Consider the following 22,858-nt stretch of genomic DNA (forward strand, 5'->3'; position numbering starts at 1 on the left):
GCTGCACGAAGCTTTCTACGAGACAAGCCTCGGGGCGAGAGAGGTCGCTCATTCCTCCCGGTCCCTCCGCCTGCAACTCTTCTACCCCTGCTGTCGCCGCCGCTCCATCCACTGCCGCATCTCCACCGGGATGCCTAAATCGTCATCCGCAAGACCGCCTCCCATCACCCGCTCCTCCTCGCCTGATACGTCGCCAACAAGGACAATCTCGACCTTCGTCGCGCCTTGTCCGTCTAGTGCGGTCACCCCCCTCTTGCGCAGCACCTTACTCCACTGCTGATCAAGGAAGAGAGTCTTGAGATGCCGGAGGGACGGGTCGCCGTGGTGTCCAACTCGAGTTGCGAGCGTTCCGAGATGCGCGCGGGTGGGTGTTACCCAGAGCGGTAGGATGTACAGCGCTTCGAGCTTGTGGGCGTGAGGAGGTTTGTATTCGTCTTCTTCGAGGAAAGCGTCAAGGAGAGGATCGTGTGCCGGCATCGATCCGTCAAAGTCTTGCCACGGGGGCTTGCGGTCGACGAAGTCTTGCCAGCCAACATGCCAGACGACGCTGATGCGGTCCATCTCGGCTGCAGCCGGCGGGAACATCTCTTCGACTGCCGTCTTTGCGCCGATCGAGGCGTCGATGCCTTTCAATCGCTGGAACGGGTAGGGGAGCTTGCCCGGGCTTGTCTGGCCCGAGATGGCGTGCGAGGCGTAGATGACCTCGTCAGGTTGCTCAATGGTGCCGGTGAGGGTAAGCCATTCGACCGAGTCGGTGAGCCATGCGAGCAACGCTGTCTCGCCCGCCGTTGAATCGACGTGCGGCCAGACCCAGGGTGTGAGGTAGACCGATGGCGTAGAGAGATGTCGGACTGAGGCGGGGAGAGGGTTGGCTGCGCTGTAGTAGCGGAATGGTCCGCTTCCGCGATCCGTTACTCGGGTCACGGTGTCCGAATCTGCTGAACGGAGATCAGTTGGGCGTACGCTTGGCTAAGAGAGAGCAGCACTGACCTGTCAGGTTTTCTAGAACGCGGAAGTCGATCGTGCCGCCGTCGAAGACGACGGTGGACAATTCCGAGCATCCTTCTGGCACACGATCGAGCGCCTCCTCGTCCTCAGGCGTCAAGACTGCCTCCAACCGAAGCGTCCTGACGCATCTGGCCAAGTCGGGTCGTGCCGCGAGGGTCGCCCACAGCGTCGGACACTGTTTCTGCGGCGAATGGATCCGGACGAGCGAGAAGAGACGGGCCTGCGCGACCGTACGCCAGGCGGGCGAAACAAGAGCGCAGGTGCGCAGGATCGAGTACGGCGATGCGATCGAGTCGTCCAAATCATCTTTGGCCGAGACGATAGACTGCCTGTCAAGGCGAGTGAAGGTGCCGGTCGAGGCGGCGAAGACGAGGATGCGGTCGAGGATCTCGTTCGGGAGTCGGCTGGCGGTCATGTCTACGGTGCCGTTGCCAGTCCTACGCAGCCTCTCCAGCTGCAAGAGTCGAGATTGGGAGGGAGGAGAGACCGAGGGCGTGTGGAGCTGTGGAGCTGCAAGTTGACCGAAGCGAGCTGTGCGAGCGAGAACGGCGTCGTGTAGGAGCTGTCTGCAAGCTCAGCGTACGCCTTGGCAGCGTCTAATCCGTCCAAGCAGGGTGTTCGAGCGAGAGGAAGGACGTTGCTCGCGACGAGGCGACGAGGAGCGACTCCTCTTCTTTGACGACGACGACGGAGCTCGAGCTCTCGGGCTTGCTGCACCAGGCGACTGTTAGGATGGAATCGCCTTCTACGCCGCGCAGGAGACCCATCTCGATGCACTACCCGCCTCCCTCGCCGTCTTCGTACTCGATTTCCTCTCATCGCCCAACATCACCGCCTCCTCCCTCGCAGTCGCCTCGCCTGACCCGCAGACCGACGCACCAGAAACACAAGTCGACATCGTCACTCTCCAGCCTCGCGCAGCTCAATCTGGGAGGGTCGTTCGGTGGCAGCAATGGGCGCGAGACGCCGCCTCCCTCGCTCGGGCCTGCATCGTCCATCTCGCACTCGCCTTCCATTCTGCACAGTCCGAGATGGGAAGAAGGGACGTGGGGAATGCAGCGGAGCAACAGCATCAGCGCGGCGGCGGGCGGGCAGTGGGGTGCTTTCGGGATCGGGTCGTCTGCGGCGACTGGTGTTGGGCGCGAGTACGAGGATGTCCAGAACAGGACGTTCTGCAAGTGGTGCGTTCGGTATCTCTCAGTCCAGGCTGGAGCGGCGAAGCTCGTCTCGCTGTCGAAGCCGCCTTGTTCCGGCGAGAAGTAGGGCTTGGACTGATCTTTCGCCGTTGCGCAGGCTCAATGCCCGCCTCGAACCTCACGGCTATCCTCCTGTCGTCGACCTTGGTGTCGACTTCAGCGACGGAACTCGGTTGATCCAGCTCGTCGTGCGTTCTCTTCTGCTCCTTCACTACATGCTCAGAAACTGACCCGTTCTTTCCTCGTCTTCACAGGAAGTCTTGACAGAGTCATCGCTGGGCAGGTATAACCAGCAACCGTACCACCGCGTACAGAAGATGGAGAACGCCGTCAAGGCGCTCGAGCGGATCAAGGAGATGGGTGTGCACTTGACCAACATCGGGCCAGAAGGTGCGCTTATCCTCTCTCGCTCTCGCCGCTTGTTTGGCTGTGCTGACTTCGCAATCCGGCAGACGTCGTTGACGGAAACCGCAAGCTCATCCTCGGCATGATCTGGTCGCTCGTCCTGCGGTTTTCAATCGCCGACATCAAGTGCGTTCTTTACTGTCGCGCTTCTCGTTGACGTGCATCTCACGAGCTTCCGTTCGACAGCGAGGAAGGTTCTCACGCGAAGGAAGGTCTCCTGCTATGGTGTCAACGCAAGACGGCGCCCTACAACGAGGTCGACGTCAAGGACTTCACGCGAAGCTGGCAAGACGGACTCGCTTTGTGCATTTGCTCCTTCCGCTCTTTGCATCTCGACCGTGACAAGCTGACGCTACGATGAACAGCTGCGCCCTCATCCACCGACACCGACCCGACTTGCTCGACTACGACCAGCTCGACAAGCGTCCGCAGGCGGCTGCGCACAACCTCGCAAAGGCTTTCAAGGTCGCGGATGAACACTTGGGCATCCCTGTACGTTACTTAGTCCCGCTTTGTCGCCCACCTTCTCGAGCTGCGAGAGAATGACTGACTCCTTCAAACCGATCTCCTCACAGCAACTGCTCGACGTCGAGGACGTTTGCGGTACGAAGCGGCCCGACGAGCGGTCGATCATGACTTACGTCGCGCAGTTCTTCCACGCCTTCTCGTCGCGAGGCACGCTGCACTCTCCATCTGATATCCGCCCAGTGAGCGCAGGCTGATGTTCGATCTGGTGGGCTTCCGCACAGCACAAGCCGAGACGGAAGCGAGGGTCATCAGCAACTTTGTCGAGGAGATGAGCGCGTTGATGCTCGCCGTACACGACTACGAGCGCCGTGTTACCGAGGTGCGTTCTCAGCCTCTCTCTCTCCGTTTTCGCGCTACTGACAGATCCGCGCGACAGCTTCTCTCGGCTATCGACTCACACCTCTCAAATTGGTCGACCTCCCCACCCACGCCCTCACATTCCTACGCCCAACTCTTCGCCCACCGCGCCTCCTTCGCGACCTACCAACAAACGCTCCGAAGGACGTGGCTGAAGGAGAAGAGCGACACGAGGGAGCTGTTGGCGAACGTGCGGAATAAGTTGAGGACGTACGGGCTGAAGGGGTACGAGCCGGAGGAGGGCTTGAGGGTCGAGGTGCGTCGGTCTGCTTCACTCCGCCGTGATATCTCGAGCTGATGTGCACGGCCCACGGGTCTTTTCGCACAGGACGTCGTGGCGAAGTGGGATGAGCTGGGCGCAGCCGAGCTCGCCCGCTCGCGGACGATCAACCTCATGATCCGGCGGTATGCACCCCTACCTGCTTTCGATGCTTTTCGAGACGCTGACGCGACGTCCGTGTCGCAGGATACAGGAAGAAGCACGGACGCGGTTTGCGGATCAGGCAAATGCCTTGCAAGTCTCGCTGCGAAGAGTGCAGGGACAGATGGCGGCTTTGTCGGATCCTTCAGAAGTGCGTGCTCTTTCTCACTAAGCCTTAGGAGTGAGTCGCGTCTGACGAATCGTCCCGGCAGTCTTTGACGGCCCAGCTCGACTCGTTCCACCACATCTCGTCCGCCATTCTCCCGTCCCTCTCGCGATCGCTCGACGACGTTCGTGCCGCAGAGGACGCGTGCAGGGAGTGCGAAGCGCTCGAAGCGGGCGTCGACGGGACGTGCTGTTCGGCAGACGAGCTGGGCGTCGAGGTCGATTGTGTCCAGCAAGCAATCAAGAAGCGTTTGGCGTTCATCGAGAACCAGGTGCGTAACTTCCGGCTGGCGCTACATGCAGTTGCCTCGACATTTCGCCGACTACACTGCTGACTCTCTTCCCACCGCTGCCCATCTGTAGATGGTCGCTCGCAAGGCCTCGTCAGTCACGTCCGAGCAGCTCGAAGACTTCGAGTCGGCCTTCCGTGCGTTTGACAAGGACGGCAAGAACGCGTTGGACCTCGACGAGCTGGCTGGCGCGCTGAGCAGCATGGGCGTCCTCGAGGTGGTGAGCGAGCACCTGCTCGAACGCCGAACAGGCTAGACGCTGACGCTACTCCTGCAGAATCTCGATGGCGTCAAGCAAGTGGACGGGCTCGTGTCCTTCGAGGAGTATATCCGCTTGATGGTGCGTCCTCCTTGTTCTTGACCTTCGCAGAATTGGCCGCTTCGCGCTGGCGTCTCGCACTCCCTCCTGACACCCCCTTTCCGCTACGCAGACGGAACGAGCGGAGGACCGCGTCACGGGCGACAAGGTTCGAAGCTGCTTCCGCTCGGTCGCAGCCGAGAAGGTCAGCTCACTCGCTTCGACTGCTTCTCCCTTGCGCCTCGCTGACTTCTCATCTCGTGTACAGGGCTATGTTACGGAGCTCGACCTCACGCGCCTCCAGCTCCCTTCGTCGGCTATGCGCTTCCTGCAGGACCACATGCCCAAGACCGCCATCGCTACCGAAGTCGAGCCAGAGGAGGAGGTGACCGACTCGCGACAGCGCGCAGCCTTCGACTACGAGGCGTTCCTCGATAACTTCCTCGAATGACGAGCGACCGCGCATCTGCTCAGCTCCGCCTCCGCCTTTACAGACATTCTTCGTTTTTCTGCCGCACGATCATTCTCTCTTGCGCTTTGCAATCGCTTTCCTCGCCGAGCATGCGTAGTCTCACGAAAGCTCAGGAGCACTGCCGCGACACTGAAGCTCTTGCTGTCGGAGGAAACCAGTATCTAGAAGCTACAACACCGATGTAGCGTCGGGTCAACGATAGATAGCTTCGAAAGGCGGAGGGCGGGTATCCACTAGACGTAAGACGTGCGAACGGGCGCCGGCGACCAGGCTGGCTGTTGCTGCGTTGAGAAGTAGGTTCGAGACGGCGAGGACGAGAGGGCCGACACTTGCGAGTATCCGCCGCCTCCGACGCTTGAGTGATTTCCCAAGAGATAGTTGTTCGAAGGAACGATGCTGCCGCCCACCAGGTGCGCCTGAGCGGCATCGAGATGGTTGGTGCCGGGGAGACTCGCGGTCGACTGGAGCGGCGATGCATCGGGCGAAGGGGTATGGTATGAAAGCTGGTCGTGGGTAGGCGTAATCTTGGTGGGCGCGATTGGCTGATAGGCTGGGGGGAAAGGCGACGGGTCGTACGCGACGTGCGAGTGTTGCTGGACATGCTGCGCAGGAGTCCACGCCGGTCCAGCGGCAGGTGCGGCGTAGTAGTCATGCGCAGATCCGTTGGTGGCAGTGAAGAAGGTGTTCGTAGTCGGGCTGAACGTCGGCGTCGGATAGGGTGAAGGGCGGAATCCCGGCTGGCAGTCCTCCGAGGCCGGCTCGAAGTAAGGCTGTTGGGGAACGAGGTTCTGCGTCTGGACAGTGAGGGACGATGCAGCCTTCCGCAACGGTGGTCGCGCTTCCTGTACGCCGGGAAGACCTGACGAGAAGGTCGGAGCGGCGAGCTTGAAGTCACCCAAACTGGACCGGCGCGGCATTGCAGAGAAGCGATCTGAGGCGTCGGCGCGGTTCGGGTCGAGCCATCCGCCAGTCGTCGGGGCATAGTTGCGCCACTGCACGAACTCGTTCCGAGACGCAAACGACGAGCTGAGGCTGGGAAGGTTGACCGACGTCCGCGCCGAGAACGGTGGTCGCTGGTACTCTGGCGCAGTCGTCCAGGCCGGGAGATGCGGGACGGCAGGCGGCTCGTACGCGATGGGCATCTCGTCCGACGCCATCGACGACGTCGTGCTAACCCTCCTGCCCTTCTCCGGCCGGTTCCGAGGTTTGCGAACGATCTGGGTGAGCTTCGAGGGGTCTCCCCGGACGAAGAAGCCAGACGGGTGACTGTAAATGAGGTGGATCAGCCGAGGTCGCGGTCGTGCGCGACGAAGCAGAACTTGCGTGAAGAGGATGTAACCAGTGTTCGAGTTCCGCCGTTCCGTCGACCTGCGACGGTCCGAGAGCCGTCGAAAGGAGTAGTACGAGAGTTGACGCTGCGGTGCCGATGACACGACGATCAGCACAGGCTTTTGCGACGCGAAGGAGCCTGGTGGCCCGGGTCGACCTACGATGAAGCTGCTGAGTCTGTTTCACGCGGTAGACGATCAGCAGCTCGTCTAAGTGGACAGACGTGCAGTGCCGCGCGACGTACGAGTTGAACTCGAAGGCGGGACTCAGCGCGTGAATCGCGACAGCATCCTTCGAGCTGACCTCGAACGAATCGTCCGTGACCCATCGCAGGCCGGTCGAGTCGAGAGGGTGCTCGAGCAGGCTGTCCAACGAGGAGTTAGCGCGCCTTCATTGGAGTGTGCGGTGAAACTACTCACCCATGGAGCTTCTGCAAGAACTGGCTCCGAGGTGCGCGCGGAGGTGGATCGGAAGAGGTCGACATGGCGTCTTGGCGAGGCTCGCAGAGTCGCGTATACGGCTCTGGAGACGGGATGGAGCGTCGGGCGGTGAGTGGGGTGGGATGGGAGACTTCACGACGAGGACGAGAGGAAGAGCGGCGGGCGCGCGCAAGCGGCGATGGCGGTGAGACGGTGGTGCAGCGGCGAGGGAGCGCGCTCCGCAGGCTCGACCACAGATCGAGCCAACCTCGCAGAGAGTTGGAAGCGCGATCAACCCACGACGGCAAACTCGCGCGCAGCGGGACCTTCCTAGCTGGAGCCCGTCGCAAAATGAGAGAGAGCCTCGAGCCATTCAATCTGGAGGCTCAGCGCAAAAGGTTAAAAGAGGTGTCTCGGTTCGCTCGCAGGGCTTGCCCCGCTGCAGCTGCCGCTCTTCTTTGCTGTCCCATGCCTGCGTCCGCCAAGTTGGCAACGCTGCCCTTGTCGTCGGGGATCTGCAAAGTGCGGCTTCAAGGCGGCTTTACGGTCGGCTGTAGACGCTTGCCATCAGTACAGATCGCGCGGCAGTCGCTGAGCGCGAAGTGAGGAGAGGCGCCGTTGACGAAAAGCGTGCCGTTCAGCGCAAGCGAACCGTCGCGAGCAACTTCCCTCCTTCTGCCCGCTCGTCCGATCGTACGCGCCCTGCCGACGAGTCGCACCAGTGCCGGACGGAGGCGAGATAGAGCCAGGGCATCCTCCTCGCTCTTCCGCGAATTTCAAGCTGGCGCGCACTCGGAACGCGCCAGGTCGCCAAGCGGCAGGCGACGGACGTCCCAAGCGTGCGTCAAGTGCCGGGAACGACTCCCGGGACAGGCAAAGCAGGGCTTGGCGTGGCAGGGTTGTTGCCGGCGGATCGCGTCGAGCGAGACTAGGCGAAGAGGCGTCGTACCGGCGAAAAGGCAGGTTGCGCAAGATGCGTTGCAACGCTTAGAGAGGCGAGGATGACGCACGCGGTATCGAGACGAGGCGGGAAAGGTATCTATCTACAGCGGTCGAAGGTCGTCTAGGAATGTGGCGGGCGTCCATCTCTGATAGGTTCGCGCGGAAGCTTGTAGTGGCCGACTGTAGCGACCATGAGGGTGAGAGGGTTACCAGAGCAGGAGAGGTGGGAGACTCACGGCAATCGTACGCCCAATCAATCTCCTCCAGTCGCCGCTGCGTCGCTCGCACGAAGGCGTCCAGCTCGCACATGCCTTCCTCGTTGGCCACGCACCCGTCGATGCTGTCGAGCGGGACCACGCCATCGTTCAGTATCCAGCGAACGAAGCGCGAGCGACCGGGCTTGGCGAGTGGCGAGTCGGGGCAGGACAGAACCTGCGAATGCAGGTTGGCCGCGAAGGGAGAGATGGAGGAGGTGACGAAGGAAAGGTCGTGCGGGATATGATCAGTCGGGAGAGGGGCGGAGCGAGCGAACGAGGAGAAGCCGAGCGAGACGATGACGGCGGAGACGACTGGCAGGAAGGAAGGTCAGTCGACGTCGAACAGACCATGCGGATGCGTCACACACTTGTGTCGTGTGTGGCGTCGACATAGATGTTCTGGTCGAGCGGGAAGTAGCGACTGGTGTGCAAGGTCGAGTTGGTCGTCGAATTGAACTCGGAGAGCGGCTGGTTCAGCGTGCGCGCAAGCCATTCTTGCACCCAGCCCTTGCCGACTGCGGCCTGTGCGGATTGACCGAAAGCTGCGCGGAGAGGAGAATGGGGTGAGAAGTCCTTCAGCGATTCGGCTTGCGGATGGCCCGACTCACAGAAGATGTCGAAGAACTCGATGTCGTGCGCGTACTCGAAGCCGCGCCACTCGTCCTCTGCGTGCACGACGCGCGTTAGTGCGGCTCGCGAAGGCGAAATCTCGAGGCTACGCACCCGTGAAGAGCGGGCAGAAGGCCGATCCACCGAGTGCGACGAGCTCGTAGGCGCAGAGGAGTTGCATCTGCAGTGTTTGCGTCAGCGAGATCTATCGGCAGAAGTGAAAGAAGGGCCGCGCACGTTGAAGACGTCTCGATGCGTCAGCTTGACGCCCTCGACCTGCGCTTGCATCCGCTCAAGCGCGTCCGCAAGGTAGATCTTGATCCATTCTGCCATCTTCTGAGGGCCTCGCGTCAAGTCCATGCGATTGGCGTTCTTGCAGGTCATGTAGGGCGCGAGAGTGTTGTTGAAGCCGGGCCATTCGACCGTGATAAGCTGGTGGTACTGCTCCTCGTATGGGACTGTCGATGTCATGGGCGACTCGTAAGCGATGCACGCAGAATGACGAGACTGGACGAACCTCCGAAGAAGCCAGCCGCAAAGTTCAGCGCCGACTTGAGCATCCGATCCTGCCAAAGCCGAGGCGTGTGAGCAGACTTGTCGGCTACACATGCGGGAGAGAACCCGCTCCGGGCCATCGCGACAACGTCACAACGCACCTGACTTTCCGTTCGGAAGACGGGCTTCTGACCCGGCTTGAGGAGGTGACCGTACTTCGTGCGGAACGACACGCCGAGGTTGAAGAGCTGTTCACGCCCGAAGGGCGTGAGAATCTCGGCGCCTAGGCGGTACTTCCAGTCGTTGAGGAACGTGAGGTTGCCAGATCTGCGATGTCACGGAGGTCAGCGGTTCCATCGCACGGGCGCTGTCGAGGCAGACTCACGCCTTGAAGCCCTCTACACCCACGACGTTCTTGGCGAACGACTCGGTGCCGGCTCCTGACGTCGGATACCGAGCGCCATGTCTGCAAAGACACGACGGAAGAAGCCCGGTCCATCAGCCCCTGAACGTTCTTCCCTGCCCTGGCACGCTGCGCGGGATCATTTCAACGGAATGGAGACGCACCTGTGTAGGAGCTGGACCTGCGGTGGAAAACCCGACAGAGAGAATGAAGGTCAATTGAGAGCCTTCGAGCGAGATCTGCCAGCGCAAGGGACATGGTCGGCCTGCGCATTTCGTCCCGGCACGTCTCATCACAGGATGCAGCTTTCCGAGGATGCCGCAGACCGCGCCCGACGCGAAGGTCTGCCGAGGCCTGGACCGCCGGTCGCTCTCGACCGCTTGTCGAGTTCCGCCGCAAGATGTTGACGAGGGACACAGCTCGGTACGACGAATTCGACTTGCCTGTTCGACGACGCAGCCGTCCGGGACTTGCGCTGTGCTCTTCAGGCCGTGATTGACGGTCCGCCAGGGAGAGAGGTTGCCTAGGTAGTGTAGGAGATTGAACTGCGGGCAAATCTCAGCGTCGTCAGCAGCTGTTTACCGTCCCACGCCTGCCCGGTAAGCAGTCCGGGAACGCACCTCCTCGGTAGCAAGGGAGGGAGGAGGGTTGAGAGGTGAGGAGTCGAAGTTGTGTGGGTAGGACGTCGCGGCGGCAAAGGCTTCGCCTCCCTGAGGAAGAGTAGGTCAATTCGTGGTCTTGTGAGCGTAGAGAAGAACCCTCACAGTCGGTGTGGGACCCTCGAAGCCGATTCGAGAGGGGAACCCAGGGTCGCCCTTCCTCGCCTCGTCTTCACGCCTGTCCAGGTATGCCTGCCCAAACGCCAGCCACAATAGACCGATAGCGAACGTTCCCAACACCGCCCAAGCCCAGGCGAAGCGGTACCGGGCGTGCGAAGGGTCCTTGCGTTCTTCATCAGTTCGTGCGGTGGTGGGGAGGAGCGGGGCGTTCGAGTCGAGGTCGGAGTCGTCTGGCACTCCCTCGGGATGTTGCATCGTGCTAGCAAGCCCTCGCAGCAGCGCGAGCGGCGGTGTGAGCGAGGATAACGTCTTGCTTCCTCCTCTCGTCGGCTCCACCTGGGAAGTTGCTTGACCCAACTTGAACCGCTGCTAGAGCTACGGACTGCAATGCATTCAGACGCTACTTCTTGCTCTTCCCCGTCGCAGCCGACCACGCCGCGAGAATCATCTCAGCAACTCCCTCGACTCCCTCGCCCTGCTTGACCGACGCAAAGATGGTCGGGCCGTTGTCGCGCATCTTGTCCGAGTCGCGCTTCATCACCTCGAGCGAGGCGCCGACGTACTGGGCGATGTCGATCTAGAGGCAGAGACGCACGCGGATCAGGTCGTAGAGCGGAGAATGGGAGCTGAAGAAACGCACCTTGTTGATGACGAGCAAGTCGGACTGCGAGATGCCAGGGCCACCCTTGCGAGGGATCTTGTCGCCGCCGCTTACGTCGCTGGAGAAGGAAAGAGGTGTGGAGTCAGTACGAGGAGAAACGGTCCCCGAGCGGATGGGCGAGGGGCGACCCACATAACGTAGATGATCTGGCGAAGCCCACGCGAGTCAGTACACCCTTAGTTGAGTAGCAGAGAGCGATGAAAACGCACAAAGTCCGCCAGTTCGCGCGAGTAGTTCGCTGCTCAAGGAGGACCGCTCAGTGGACGGCTTCCGCGAATGCGAACCGGCCGGCGTACCTGCGAGGTTGTCTCCGCCACTCTCAACGATCAGGAAGTCGCAGCCATAGGTCGCCTGAAGGTCTTCGAGCGCGCCGAGGTTGGCGGAGATGTCCTCCCTGAAGCAACCGAAGGTCAGCCTTGCGATCCCAAGGAAGGGGTAGGGGACGTACCGGATCGCAGCGTGAGGGCATCCACCTGTCGGGAAAGTGGCACCAGACGTCAACTAGGGCACCAGACGTCAACTAGGGCGGGGAAAGGGGAGGAGTCGCCAGCGCACCAGTCTGGATGGCGCGGATTCGCCCAGGATCCGCAAGTGCTTCGTTCTTGATCAAGAACTCGCAGTCCTCCACGGTAAAGATGTCGTTAGTCGTGATACCTGTCGCCAGCGATGCCCAGTAAGCCCCCAAGTCCGTCCAGGCGATGTACGAGGAACGGGGGCGCACCGATGTTGTAGTTGTCGCGGAAGTAGCGGCACAGAGCCAAAGTCAACGCCGTCTTGCCGGTACCGACGGGTCTAACAGAGCGTTCCATACCGACCCCCCGGTCAGCGCGATACTTCCGAGTAAGCGGACGAAGCGAAACGCACCCGCCAATACCGATTGTGAACGCTCGCTCCTCCCAGTTGCGCTTGCTGAAGTCGGGCATGTCGCGCTCGGTGAACTTGCCTGTGTGTGTTGTGGAAAGTGAGGGTCAATCAACGCGACTTTTGGCCCATCGCAGCACATGCGCGAGGATGCGGAGGACGACAAGCAAATTCTGGCTCGTCTCCCAACCTTCCAAGCCAAACGCCGAGCTCACCAGGGTGATCAAGGACCTCGTGCGTGTGTCCATGCTCCTCAGCGCCGTGCGAGTGCGAGCCGTGCGAGTGAGAGTGCGAAGCGGGGGAAGCGGAGGAGGAGAAGGAAGGCTTCGAGCCGGGCAGGGCGGGCGCGGGAATGAACTGGGCGGTCGGTGCCATTGTGTGCTCGGTTTTGCGGGTATAGAAAGACGGATGGGAGGATGGCAGAAGTATTTAGGGAGGTCGAAGTTGGCTGATAGCGGTCTGCAGGTTCGAGGCGGCACACTGGTCAGATTCCCAGCATGTACAGACCCTCGAGATACCCACCATATTGACCAGGCTCCTTCAGCGGCCGGCGATACGCGATATGAGGGAATTCTCGCTCACCAAGGTCTGGATAAGCGGAGGACGAGATGAGGCGAGAGTGACCGGTCTCAGCGCGCGGGTGGGATACAGCGGCAATGGCGAGCAAACGACAGACCTTCTGAGCAGTTCTTCAGCCAGTCAGCAGCCGGGAACAGCTGCGTGTGAGCGAGGATAGCGAGGGTGGGGCAGCCGAACTCGTTTGGCGCTCCTCTGGCACCTGCCACTCATGCTCAGCCAGCTGGACCCCAGACGCAGTGCGCCAGCATCAGCAATACCGCCGCTTGCGCAGCATGAACGTCCCGCGCGACTCGCAGCCGTAGACGCCGCCTCCTCGCTCTCCTGCTGTTTGCTCGCCAGACCCCTCGCACTCGCGCAATGCTGTCTGGGCACATCGCCGACAGTCCTGCGAACAGTATCCCTTGCGTCGCTCGCGTGCAAGACGCGGCAAGGGGATTGCGGACTTCCATCGCCTCGACCCTTTCGTCAATCTCCCAACTCCCTCCTTCAGGAAGGTCATCCTTGATTAAGCGGAACCCGATACGGCAGTCGACAGGCAAGTCTGAGCTTCCAATCGTCCACGTTGTTCGTTCTCACGGCTCCTTCGCAGGCAGGAGCGCAGGATCGCCCGGATGTGTCGCTGCAGACCCGTCTCGCCCGGCACATCTGCCTCGAAGCAGGAGGTCGCACGGCCCCTGCGCCGAGGGTCGCCAGTCGCTAGCCCTGATACTCGCTCGTCGTTCTTCCGGCGAGACGGCCAACTCTTCGCTGTCTTGTCCCGCTTCGCTTCACTCTTCCGTCGTGCTCTCCTTCGATCCTCGCCTTCCTTCCTCTCAGCCGACGCCCGCAGTCCGCTAGACCGAGCGACATTCCCACAGCCGGCTCCGAACTTTGTCCTCCGCTACGCCTTCTTTGCGTCCTCCTCTCCCTCTCGAGGCGACCAACCCGCCAGTCACTCCTTCACCACGCTCACTAAGCCATATACACCTTCCGACGTTCCCTCACGATGCTCGGCTTCGTTCGCCTGGCGCTGGTCGCGGCGTGGATCGGCGCCGTCGTCTCTCAGCCAGTTGCCGGCGCAGGCTCCACCGGACCAACCAAGACCCTCGAACGCCGCACCGTTACTAGCCTTCTTCCGCCGTTCAACACCGCCTCGCCTGCGCCGACTCCCGCCTTCATCCACCCGCCCATCCCTCCTCTCCTTCCCGTCGAACAAGTCGCTACGCTGCTTACCGTAACGACGGCGACGACCTTCAGCGTACTCGGCCAAGCCGCACTGCAACTCGTCAACTCGGCCACGACACTCAACATCGACGGCGTGCTCAAGACTGTCCCGTCGCTCCTCAACGGGGTCCTGTGCGGCCTCTTCGGCTGCGGTGGAAGGCCTAAGTACTCGGACCCGCGCCCGCCTCTGCAGCAGATGGGGTCGTCGACTTGCCTGGACAGCAAGTACAACGCGTCGGTCATCAACTCGCTCTTCTACTGTGCGTGTGACGCTTCTTTCGTCACCTCTCGTAGGCTCACCCTCTCTCTTCCTGCAGATGGCGGCGCTGGTACGACCGTCAACCTCTGCCCAAACGCTCATATCGACCTGGAGACGAGCATCTACTTCTACGCCGCGAACCAAACCCTCCAGACCGGCGGCCTTCCCTTCGACTCCACGCGCGCCGTCTTGACCGTCAACGACTCGAGCACGACCTGCGCGATCTACGGTGCAGACGACGGGAACAACGGCGTCACGCTCAAGAACGTCATCATCAATGGGAATCGCGACGGCCTCGGCTGGGCACCGAACGGACTCGCCTTGATCGAGATGGGCGGCAACAACCGCGGCCAGGTCATCCAGAACGTCAAGAGCTATGACCCGCGTGGCTGGTCCGCACTGCACCTGATTGAAGGGTACCAGAACTCATGCAGCGGGTCCAAGGTTCTCAACAACGAGCTCGGCCCGAGCGGTCACGCTCCGTCCGGCGCCCAGCAGTTCAGGATGGTCAAGATGAAGAGGGACACGGGGACGTACCCGCCTGGTCAGTGGGCGGACGGCTTGTCTCTGGCCTGCAAGAACAGCATTGCGACCGGCAACACGTGCGTCAATGACCCCGTCTTCTTCTGCTTGACGTGTTGCTGACGTTGACACGTCCTGCAGCATCACTGACGCCACCGACGGCGGCATTGTCATCTTTGGCGCCCCTGGCTCAACCGTCAAGGGCAATACCATCATCGCTGACCAGCGCCAACTCCTTGGCGGTATCAACGCGTGCGTCGCCTTGAGTCGCGCTTCTGGACTCTCTTAGGCTGACTATTGGCAACTCGCAGCGTCGACTACAACCCCTTCGCGGGCGACTACTCGGGCACGACCGTCTCTAGCAACCGCTTCAGTGAGCTCGCTCGTGCTTCATCACCTGTTCTCCGCTGACGCGTCCCGCACTGCTAGTTGCCAAGAACAGCCTGCTCAAGGTCGGGATTGCCGCTGGACCCTCGACGTGGTACTCCAACTCCGCCCTCCAGCCGCATACCTACGGCGGTTCTTTCAGCGACAACTCTTTCTCGACTGGCCCGACCGGCTACTTCGGCTATGGCATCAGCGTCAACAGTCACGACCAGGCGACTATCACCGGTAACTCGTTCTACGCGGCCGAGTTCGGCGGTGTCTTTTCCTCCAGCTGCCAGCCGAACATGCCGGCGATGCAGCCCCTCGTCTACAACCCGACCCGCGTCATCGGCAACACCCTTCAGAGCCAATTTGTCTCTGCACTGTACGAGCTCGCCATCTGCGTTGGGCCTGGCGCCCAGAACAACTCGAAGACCATCCTCGCCTAGACTTTTTGTATCCCCTCGCGACCTGATACCCTCTTCCAACTCCTTTATACTTCTGTATCCATTCTGTCAATGTCTCTGTAGCATTGGATCTGTCCATCTTGACGAGTTGTGATTTTCGCTTCGCAGCCTCGCGTCGTCGGCGCGCTCCTTCGACAGCCGCACTTCCGCTTCGTCTCGCCGTAGGGTCGCCGCTGCCGCTATGGCTTCAAACAAGATTGCTCTGGAGGACCTGACGGCCGAACAAGAGGCCGACCGCTTGCTGGCGGAGGAGGACGCGGCGGGACAAGGATTGGGCGGGAAGTCCGGGACCAGGGCGAACGACGACGCGTTCAAGGCGGACTTGCAGGACCTCGAGGAGTCGGAGAGTCTGCCACAGCCCGTCACGAGCAACCAGACGACCGCGGTGCGTTCTTTGTTGCTTTCATCGCTCTCTCCACGAGTCGCGGGCTGCGAAAGGTTGCGGGCGGTTCCAGGCGGGATGGACGCGGCTGGCGAAGCTTTTGCGGTTGCTTGCGACCGTCTACGGGCCTCGAGAGGCGCGGCAGCATGGTTCGCTTCTTCGGGAGCGGCTCGGGGGTTGGGAGAGATGAGGAGGTGCTAGCCTCTATGGACGGTTACGGCCCAGGCGGACAGGCGACGACAGTTGGAGAGAATGATGCAGTCGGAGGCAGCACGCGCGCGGAACGGAGGGACGCTGCTGACACCTCATTCGCTCCCTCGTCCTCCAGGTCAAGAAGATTCACCCTGGTGAGCTCCCTTGCGCTCCTCACGCATGTTCCGTGTACTGAACCCGTCACCCCACAGCACCCATCATTGCGATCTGGATCGCCCTGAGCAGCTCCGTCATTCTCTTCAATGCCTGGATCCTGTGCGTCTCCCCTCGTCAAGTCCACCGTTCCGCGCGACTCGCGCAGGTCGCGCTTCAGCGACATGTAGGAGCAGCGGAGATGCTGACACGCATGACTTGCAGCGGCGACGACCCTGGAGACCTCAACTTCCGGTTCCCCATCTTCCTCACGACAACCCACCTGGCCTATGCGACTGTCGGCACCCGCCTGATGCGGAGGTTCACGCATCTCCTCGACGGCCTCGACAACGTCGAGATGACCTGGGATCGGTGGTACAAGAACATCGTCCCGATCGGCGGTCTCTTCTCGGCGTCGCTCATCTTCTCCAACCTCGCGTACCTCACCCTCACCGTCTCATTCATCCAGATGCTCAAGGCGTTTACCTCGGTCGCCGTCATGGGCATGTCGGTCCTGATGGGCCTCGAGCGGTTCAACCAGCGCACAGCGACGATCGTCGTCGCCATCTCGGCAGGCGTCGCGCTCGCCTCGTACGGCGAGCTCAACTTTGTCTTCTCGGGCTTCATCTTCCAGTGCTTCGGCATCCTCTTCGAGGCGACCCGCCTCGTCGCGATTCAGAAGCTGCTGAGCGGTCTTCGAATGGACCCGCTCGTCTCGCTCTACTACGTGCGTCTCCGCTCATCACCCTCCCGACCGTCCTCGACTAACGGCTCTCCTCGCAGTACGCCCCCGTCTGCGCCGCCTTCAACTCCCTCCTCATCCCCATCTTCGAAGGCTGGGCCCCCTTCGAGCAGGTCCTCCCCCGAGTCGGCGCCTTCACCCTCTTCCTCAACTGTAACGTCGCACTCCTCCTCAACATCTCGGTCGTGTTCCTCATCGGATGCGCGAGTTCGCTCGTGTTGACCCTTTCTGGTGCGTCCCTCGCTCTTCCCCCCTCTCACGCGATGCACGCTGACGAGCTGTGGTCCCATCAGGCGTCTTGAAGGACATCCTCCTCGTCGTTGGCTCCGTCGTCCTCTTCGGTTCAACCGTCACTTTCCTCCAAGTGCGTCTCCCCCCTCCTTCCCCTTCTTCGCTCTCACTAACCCTCTCGTCGACGCGACGTAGATGTTTGGCTACGGGATCGCCCTCCTCGGCTTGTTCGTGTTCAAGACTCCAGAGGACGTCATGGCGGCTTATGTCGCGCAGGCCAAGCGACTTGTTGGGCGATGATGGGTGGCGGCGTGTCTGCGAGGCTGCCAGAGCGAGGAAATCGAGGGCGGTGGGGCTAGAAGTGGTATGCAACGGACTTTCGATTCGGCTTTGTCTTGACCATCACGCCGGGCAGAGGGGAAGAGGAGGAGAGTGGCGTGAACCTTCGCGACCTCGCGACCTTCCTGTCGCTCTCACGCTCGCGAGCATCCGCTGACTGCGCGTCTGTGACTAACGACGAATTACTGCAGTTGCGTAGAAGACGGACGACTACAAGACCTGGAAGTGCGGAGGGAAAGGATTGATGAGGCTACAAGGAAGGTCATCGCGCGCAGATTAAAGGCGTCTAGGATACGAAGCTCGTCGTGCGACGTGTGCCGCTGCTATACGTTCTCCACCGCTCGGCCTCCTCCCACCTCCCGCTTCTCCTCCGCTTGCGCGCGTCCGACCAATCGCGACTCCGTCGCCCCCTCGACTTCCCTCATCTCCCCCGCCATCGCCGCAGGTCCAGCCTCCAACCTCGCATGCACGCTATACCCCCTCGTCCTCCCGCCCCTCCTTTCGCCCTCACTCTCGACTCCCACTCCAACCGCCTTCTCCCCCCCGCCCTCCCCCTCCTGACGCACAAGACTCCTACACACGACCTCTTCAAAATGAGTCCTCCACCACTCGCGTTCAGAGAGGAGAGAGCGGTGGATGAGGAGGTAGGAGAGGAGCGACCAGGGGAGGGCCCAGATGAAGAGGAGGGAGATGCAGAGTCCGAAACCGAGTTGGAGACTGGTTGCGGAGGGGCGGGCGTTAGCGAGCTGCGAGTGGGAGACGGGAAGGGAAGGAGATGCACTCGGTCGTCCAGTCCACTGCTGCAGTCGCGCCGATGAACACCGCCATTCCGAACGTCCAGTAGAGGGTTTGCCACCACATCAGGGTACGGAACGGGGGTGAGGCGGCGTAGCTGCTCGATTGCAGACGTCAGCCCGACTGAAGGGAGAAGGGAGAGGGGGATGGGGGACGGACCGCGTTTGACAGCGTTTGCGCCACTCGCGGCCGAGGCGGAAGTCGACTGCTCCGACGTCTTCGAGGATGTAGTAGACCCTGCGCCGCCATCCTATCCGTCAGCACATCACTACCTCCGAGCTAGAGTCGCGGACTGACGCAGGCTTGGTCGGCGTTCTCGGCGGATCACTCGACATCCACCACCTCAACCCCTTCCAACTCTTCAACGTCAACCCAAAGACAATCATGATTGGCGCGACGAGCATGGGGAAGGAGAGGAGGAAGAAGTTGTAGAGTGGGATGGCGGGGGCGATGGCGAGTGGGATGGCAAAGGTGAAGAGTGCGAGGGTGTAGGTGTGCATCGTGAAGTCTAGGTGCCTGTGCAGAGCGTGTGCGTGAGCGAGGGTCTCGGAAGGAGGGAAGGGAGGGGACGAACCACCACGAGCGAGGGATATTCCGCATCAAGCGGTTCTTGCCCGCAGGCTCAAACGCCGGGTCCGCCATATAAGGGTAATAAAGCGGTCCATACTTGGCTCGATGTCGCAGGACTGTTCGCTTTCGGTCAGCGGGAGAAGAAGGAGCGAGGAGGGGAATGGAGGGAACGCACGCTTCCATAACCGCACCGGAGCGTCGAAGCAGGATGAGACGCCGAGTGCGGCGGAGCCGATGCCGATAAGCTCTTTGTCGTCGAGGCGGGTGTCTGCGCGGGACAATCGTTGGTGATTGAGGAAGCGAAGGAGGGGAGAAAGCGGGACGGACAGATGCGGAGGAGGTAATAGAGGAGCTGCGACGACACTCGGGGTCAGCCTGGCTACACTGGAGGTGTGAGGACAGTGACACTGACGCAGGGGATGAGTACGTTGCAGACGAGGAGGAAGACGAGGTAGAGGACGGGTCCCTTCCACCCAAAGTGAAAGTTGAGCGGCGGTGGGTGGTCGGGATTGAGGATGGTAGTCTCGGGCTGTGTCGCGTTCGAGGCTGAGCGGTCTCTGCCGCGTGTGGTGGCCAGGGGAGGGGCCGCGAGGTGGAGAGGCGAAACGGACGAGGGCGAGGGCGAGGTTGACGAGGTGCTGGTGAGCGACGAGCGCGGGTGCTCGCTGTCGTCTGGCGGTGCGGTGACCGTGATTGTGGCCATGCCCCCAAGGTGCAGCAGCTGCTCGTGTTCAGCGTTCAGCAGTCAGTCCACGGTGAGTCTGTCCGTGGTAGTGTGTGAAGTCATTAGTCTGGATTGTAATGTCCCGGATTACGCGATTACAAGTTAGCAAATGTGCCGCGCTCGAGCCTCGCTTGCTTGCTCCCGCGCTGGCTTTCGCCGCAGTTGCCGAACGCGCTGTTCCCTTCGCTCTGCTTTGCTCAGCGACGAGTCAGCCACTCGTACTCAAACCCACCTGCACATCTCTCCGTCCACTCTTCTCTCTCACCGCACACCACCGCACCACACGCTCGAGCACAACCCTCGCCCCGCTTCCCTCCTCGGCTTCACTCGGCGTCTGTCCCTCGCACATCCTCCAGGATAAGATCCCGCTCCAGCCACTCTACCAACCGTGCGCACTTCTCTCGCTCTCTCTTGTATGCACTCTCACGGCGAGCTCACCCGTCACTCCCGCTCCGCAGTCCGACGCTCCTAGCGCACCCCCCCCCCCCCCCCCCCTGCGTCATCTCCTCGCTCCTCCCTTGTCCTCTCCCTCTCCCTCTCTCTCGCCGCCCGACCAACACTATGCCACGCGTCGGCCCAGAACACGAGAACTATGTCCCGCGCGGACCCTACGTCTGGGGCTTCCCGCTCGGAGACTTGAACTTCCAGGCGTTCAGCTCGAAGAAGATGTTTGATCCGAGGTGGCACTTGCGCAAGGAGCGCTTCAGTGAGTTCGCCCCCTTTTGTGACTGTCGAGCTGGCTTCGACGAGGTGGAATGCGGAATGATTGAGCGAGCGAGCTGACCCCGTTCTTCGCCCCCGGAACAGTCGCGTACCAAGTCGCCATGCTCGTCTGCCTCGCCGCCGAATGCACAGCGACCTACTCACTCGACAAGTGTGCGTCCCACTCCCTCCTGACCTTCAACTCCGCGCGCTAACTCTTGCCCCCCTCTCGCGCGCAGACGAAGACCTTCAAAAACACATCGAATCCCGCTTCTCCCCCGCCCACCTCTACCAAAACGACCTGATCGACATGGAGATCTCGACGATCGTCTTATGCGTCGCCGTCGCCTGCCTCTTCGGAGCCGACTTCTTCTTCCTCCTTCAGTTTCCACGCCGCGTCTACCCCAAGTGGTACCAGACGACGAAGAAGGTGCTTGCGGTGATCATTACTCTCGGCATCTTCGCCTGCGCACTCGGATCAACCGTACGTCCCTTCCCTCCTCCCTTCCCCCCTTCTTCCCACTGACTCCCCCTCTTCTCCTCCTCCCAGATCGTCGTCGCCCGCAACTCCGCCATCCTCGGCCACGTCTCTCCCTCCGTCGCCCGCGTCGCAGTCGAATACTACTTCCGCCCGCCCCTCAGGTACAAAGACTGGGCCGTCAACATCGCTTGGGTCGTGTTGCTTTGGATCGGATGGGTGGGGTGTGTCGCTGCGTGAGTCGGGCCAGTTCTCCCCTTTCCAAGCGAGGACGAGTTACTGATAAGGAAATGGGATTGGCACAGGACGGTGGTCATGTTCCTCGCAGCCGACTATGACGCCGTCCACGGGACCTCTCCACGCGCTATCCCCCTCCTCCCCACCTCCTCCTCCAGCCCCTCCTCTCAACCTCCCTCCTCCACCTCCCTCCCGCCCAACACCGCCTCGGAGAAGATCTACCTCCCTGTCCCAGCTCCACACCACGTCTCCCTCCAGCGCGTCCATGAAGAAGGCGTTGGGCAGGCAGTGCGGATGGAGATGGATCATGAGACGTTTGAGGGACGTGGGAGGGAGGGGAGCGTCGTGACTCCAACGAGGAGGGCGGAGGCAGAGCAGAGGGTTTGAGGGTCGTCTCGTTTCGCTTCGCTTCGCACGTGCATCTACACCTTTTCTTCTCGTCGTTATAGTCCTGTTGCATTCCACCGTACACAGACTCCCCTCTTCCTCGGACTCTTATCTCACGCATACTCCCCTCCACGATGAGGAACCAATAGAACCTCCTCTTTCCTCGTAGATACCCCCCTTCCTCTTCCCGCTTCTGGTTTCTTGGGTTAACCGGATCGTGCATCTAGTCATTTGTTGTGCCGAGTCGGGTCGAGCGACGGAGCGAGTTCATTGAGCGATGCCGGAGAGGATGCGACGCGAGGTGGTTGTTCAGGGTTTCCGGCGCAGTCGCGCGTTGGCGTCAAGCTGTATGTGAGCGAGGGTGCGGGAGAACAGCCTGCCAGCCGCCCGTAAGCTCATCGCATCCTGCGCAAAGCGAATGAGCACCGACCGGGACGCACCGTCCGTTCTATACCACTCCCTCCTCTCGCGCCTTACAAACTCCTCACGTTCCTCCCGACGCCCTCCTCCTCCTCCTCCTCCCTCGCGCCCTTCTCCGCCCGAACCACAACCCTCCTCAAAACCTCCTTCTCCTTCTCACCCACCTCGACCCTCTCCAGCTCTTTCTCCACTTCCGTTCTTCGCGTGTCGAGGAGGGAAGGGTCGGTTATAGCTTGCGAGAGGAGCGGATGGGATGAGAGGAGGATGCGGGAGAGGAACGAGCGGGGAGAGGGGAGGGAGGGGTGGATTCGGAGGGACGAGAGGGAGGCGGAGAGGACTTCGTTTGGTTGTACTGAGGGCGGAGCGGCGTCTGGGAGTGTCGGTGCGGCAGGAGAGACGGGAGGTGCGAGGGAGGAGTTGGAGAGGAGGATCCGGGCGGAGACGAGGGAGAGGGAGGGGAGGTTGGGCTGGTTTGCGAGAGTCAGCGGGCCCGTTGGCATGCACACGAGTCTGAGGAAGGACTTGACGCACGAACTCAGTCCACTGTCTCGCCAGCCCAAGCACGTCCTCCCGCTTCTCCTGCCCACACCGCAAAGCAGCCCTCATCACCAGATCCATCACCTCCGTTTCCTCCTTGACGCCCTCCCGTAGCAAATCCAGTCCTCCGTGAACCACGTCCCCGAAGCGGCGCAGGTAGTACTGCTGGTGGAGAGCAAAGAGAGCGGGTCGGGCGGGTCCTTTCGAGCGAGCGACTTGGTCGGGGTCGTTGAACCACTGCCGGGCCACGAACGCTAGTCAGCCACACGCTTAGAGAGCTTCAAGTCATACCGGAAGAAGCGCAACGCACCCCAGGCTCTTCCACCTTTGCCGTGTACCCTTTGGCAGCCCTCCTACTCGCCTCGATCCGCTCCCTCCTCGCCGCAGCAGCCGAGTCGTCCACCTCGATATCGAACGCGCCAAGCTCGCTCTCCCATAGGTCTGCGGCGTCGGCCATTGTAGCGGTGTAGCGTGGGCGGAGGGAGCGAGAGATGAAAGGACACAGCCTTCGCAACTTTTGAGGCGGGTCGAAGGACTCGTAGGGCTCGCTGAGAGTGCGAGAACGGAAGCATTGCAATGCAAGGTACGGGGAAGCAAAACGAAGAACGAACGAGGTCACAGCGCGGGAGTTGCAGAGAGAGAGGAGGGGAAGGTGCTTGCGTGGTTGCTGGGTAGGAG

At 61.5% G+C, this 22,858-nt stretch overlaps 10 protein-coding genes across 10 annotated transcripts; 4 read left to right on the top strand and 6 right to left on the bottom strand.

The window, feature by feature from the left end:
* Positions 1–81: 81 nt before the first annotated feature.
* Positions 82–1,423, bottom strand: RHTO_07519 (uncharacterized protein; the record flags this gene model as incomplete). The annotated part of the gene is made up of 2 exons (XM_016421175.1): positions 82–935; positions 991–1,423. The coding sequence occupies 2 exons, from the start codon at positions 1,421–1,423 to the stop codon at positions 82–84; spliced, it is 1,287 nt and encodes a 428-aa protein (XP_016274296.1).
* A 317-nt stretch (positions 1,424–1,740) lies between these two features.
* RHTO_07520 (actin cross-linking) lies at positions 1,741–5,119 on the top strand (the record flags this gene model as incomplete). The annotated part of the gene is made up of 16 exons (XM_016421176.1): positions 1,741–2,189; positions 2,302–2,392; positions 2,459–2,594; positions 2,657–2,735; positions 2,796–2,912; positions 2,975–3,101; positions 3,185–3,284; positions 3,359–3,456; positions 3,514–3,750; positions 3,823–3,899; positions 3,961–4,066; positions 4,128–4,352; positions 4,444–4,590; positions 4,648–4,710; positions 4,802–4,873; positions 4,937–5,119. 16 exons carry the CDS (start codon positions 1,741–1,743, stop codon positions 5,117–5,119), a joined length of 2,307 nt encoding a protein of 768 aa, XP_016274297.1.
* Positions 5,120–5,373: 254 nt separating this feature from the next.
* RHTO_07521 (transcription factor) lies at positions 5,374–6,953 on the bottom strand (the record flags this gene model as incomplete). The annotated part of the gene is made up of 4 exons (XM_016421177.1): positions 5,374–6,555; positions 6,631–6,646; positions 6,714–6,833; positions 6,889–6,953. 4 exons carry the CDS (start codon positions 6,951–6,953, stop codon positions 5,374–5,376), a joined length of 1,383 nt encoding a protein of 460 aa, XP_016274298.1.
* Positions 6,954–7,951: 998 nt separating this feature from the next.
* Positions 7,952–10,628, bottom strand: RHTO_07522 (phytase; the record flags this gene model as incomplete). Its single annotated transcript, XM_016421178.1, has 13 exons — positions 7,952–8,010; positions 8,067–8,399; positions 8,456–8,629; positions 8,696–8,752; positions 8,811–8,877; positions 8,934–9,154; positions 9,214–9,262; positions 9,353–9,518; positions 9,577–9,657; positions 9,759–9,775; positions 10,038–10,139; positions 10,215–10,304; positions 10,359–10,628. The coding sequence occupies 13 exons, from the start codon at positions 10,626–10,628 to the stop codon at positions 7,952–7,954; spliced, it is 1,686 nt and encodes a 561-aa protein (XP_016274299.1).
* A 145-nt stretch (positions 10,629–10,773) lies between these two features.
* RHTO_07523 (urease accessory protein ureg) lies at positions 10,774–12,270 on the bottom strand (the record flags this gene model as incomplete). Its single annotated transcript, XM_016421179.1, has 10 exons — positions 10,774–10,950; positions 11,014–11,092; positions 11,167–11,180; positions 11,244–11,272; positions 11,331–11,428; positions 11,483–11,507; positions 11,590–11,688; positions 11,756–11,826; positions 11,899–11,977; positions 12,111–12,270. The coding sequence occupies 10 exons, from the start codon at positions 12,268–12,270 to the stop codon at positions 10,774–10,776; spliced, it is 831 nt and encodes a 276-aa protein (XP_016274300.1).
* A 1,189-nt stretch (positions 12,271–13,459) lies between these two features.
* On the top strand, positions 13,460–15,273 carry RHTO_07524 (uncharacterized protein; the record flags this gene model as incomplete). Its single annotated transcript, XM_016421180.1, has 5 exons — positions 13,460–13,937; positions 13,995–14,538; positions 14,600–14,710; positions 14,770–14,831; positions 14,888–15,273. The coding sequence occupies 5 exons, from the start codon at positions 13,460–13,462 to the stop codon at positions 15,271–15,273; spliced, it is 1,581 nt and encodes a 526-aa protein (XP_016274301.1).
* A 199-nt stretch (positions 15,274–15,472) lies between these two features.
* Positions 15,473–17,291, top strand: RHTO_07525 (DUF250 domain containing membrane protein; the record flags this gene model as incomplete). The annotated part of the gene is made up of 7 exons (XM_016421181.1): positions 15,473–15,676; positions 16,002–16,020; positions 16,078–16,141; positions 16,244–16,745; positions 16,802–16,991; positions 17,054–17,124; positions 17,187–17,291. 7 exons carry the CDS (start codon positions 15,473–15,475, stop codon positions 17,289–17,291), a joined length of 1,155 nt encoding a protein of 384 aa, XP_016274302.1.
* Positions 17,292–17,653: 362 nt separating this feature from the next.
* RHTO_07526 (uncharacterized protein) lies at positions 17,654–19,398 on the bottom strand (the record flags this gene model as incomplete). Its single annotated transcript, XM_016421182.1, has 8 exons — positions 17,654–18,047; positions 18,112–18,222; positions 18,285–18,362; positions 18,423–18,641; positions 18,700–18,818; positions 18,887–18,963; positions 19,023–19,047; positions 19,108–19,398. The coding sequence occupies 8 exons, from the start codon at positions 19,396–19,398 to the stop codon at positions 17,654–17,656; spliced, it is 1,314 nt and encodes a 437-aa protein (XP_016274303.1).
* A 582-nt stretch (positions 19,399–19,980) lies between these two features.
* Positions 19,981–21,223, top strand: RHTO_07527 (uncharacterized protein; the record flags this gene model as incomplete). The annotated part of the gene is made up of 5 exons (XM_016421183.1): positions 19,981–20,125; positions 20,227–20,295; positions 20,361–20,605; positions 20,672–20,835; positions 20,905–21,223. 5 exons carry the CDS (start codon positions 19,981–19,983, stop codon positions 21,221–21,223), a joined length of 942 nt encoding a protein of 313 aa, XP_016274304.1.
* Positions 21,224–21,696: 473 nt separating this feature from the next.
* RHTO_07528 (uncharacterized protein) lies at positions 21,697–22,637 on the bottom strand (the record flags this gene model as incomplete). Its single annotated transcript, XM_016421184.1, has 3 exons — positions 21,697–22,110; positions 22,175–22,417; positions 22,491–22,637. The coding sequence occupies 3 exons, from the start codon at positions 22,635–22,637 to the stop codon at positions 21,697–21,699; spliced, it is 804 nt and encodes a 267-aa protein (XP_016274305.1).
* Positions 22,638–22,858: the final 221 nt, after the last annotated feature.

Source organism: Rhodotorula toruloides, assembly GCF_000320785.1.
Source record: "Rhodotorula toruloides NP11 unplaced genomic scaffold Scaffold7, whole genome shotgun sequence".
In the NCBI taxonomy this organism is placed as follows: domain Eukaryota; kingdom Fungi; phylum Basidiomycota; class Microbotryomycetes; order Sporidiobolales; family Sporidiobolaceae; genus Rhodotorula; species Rhodotorula toruloides.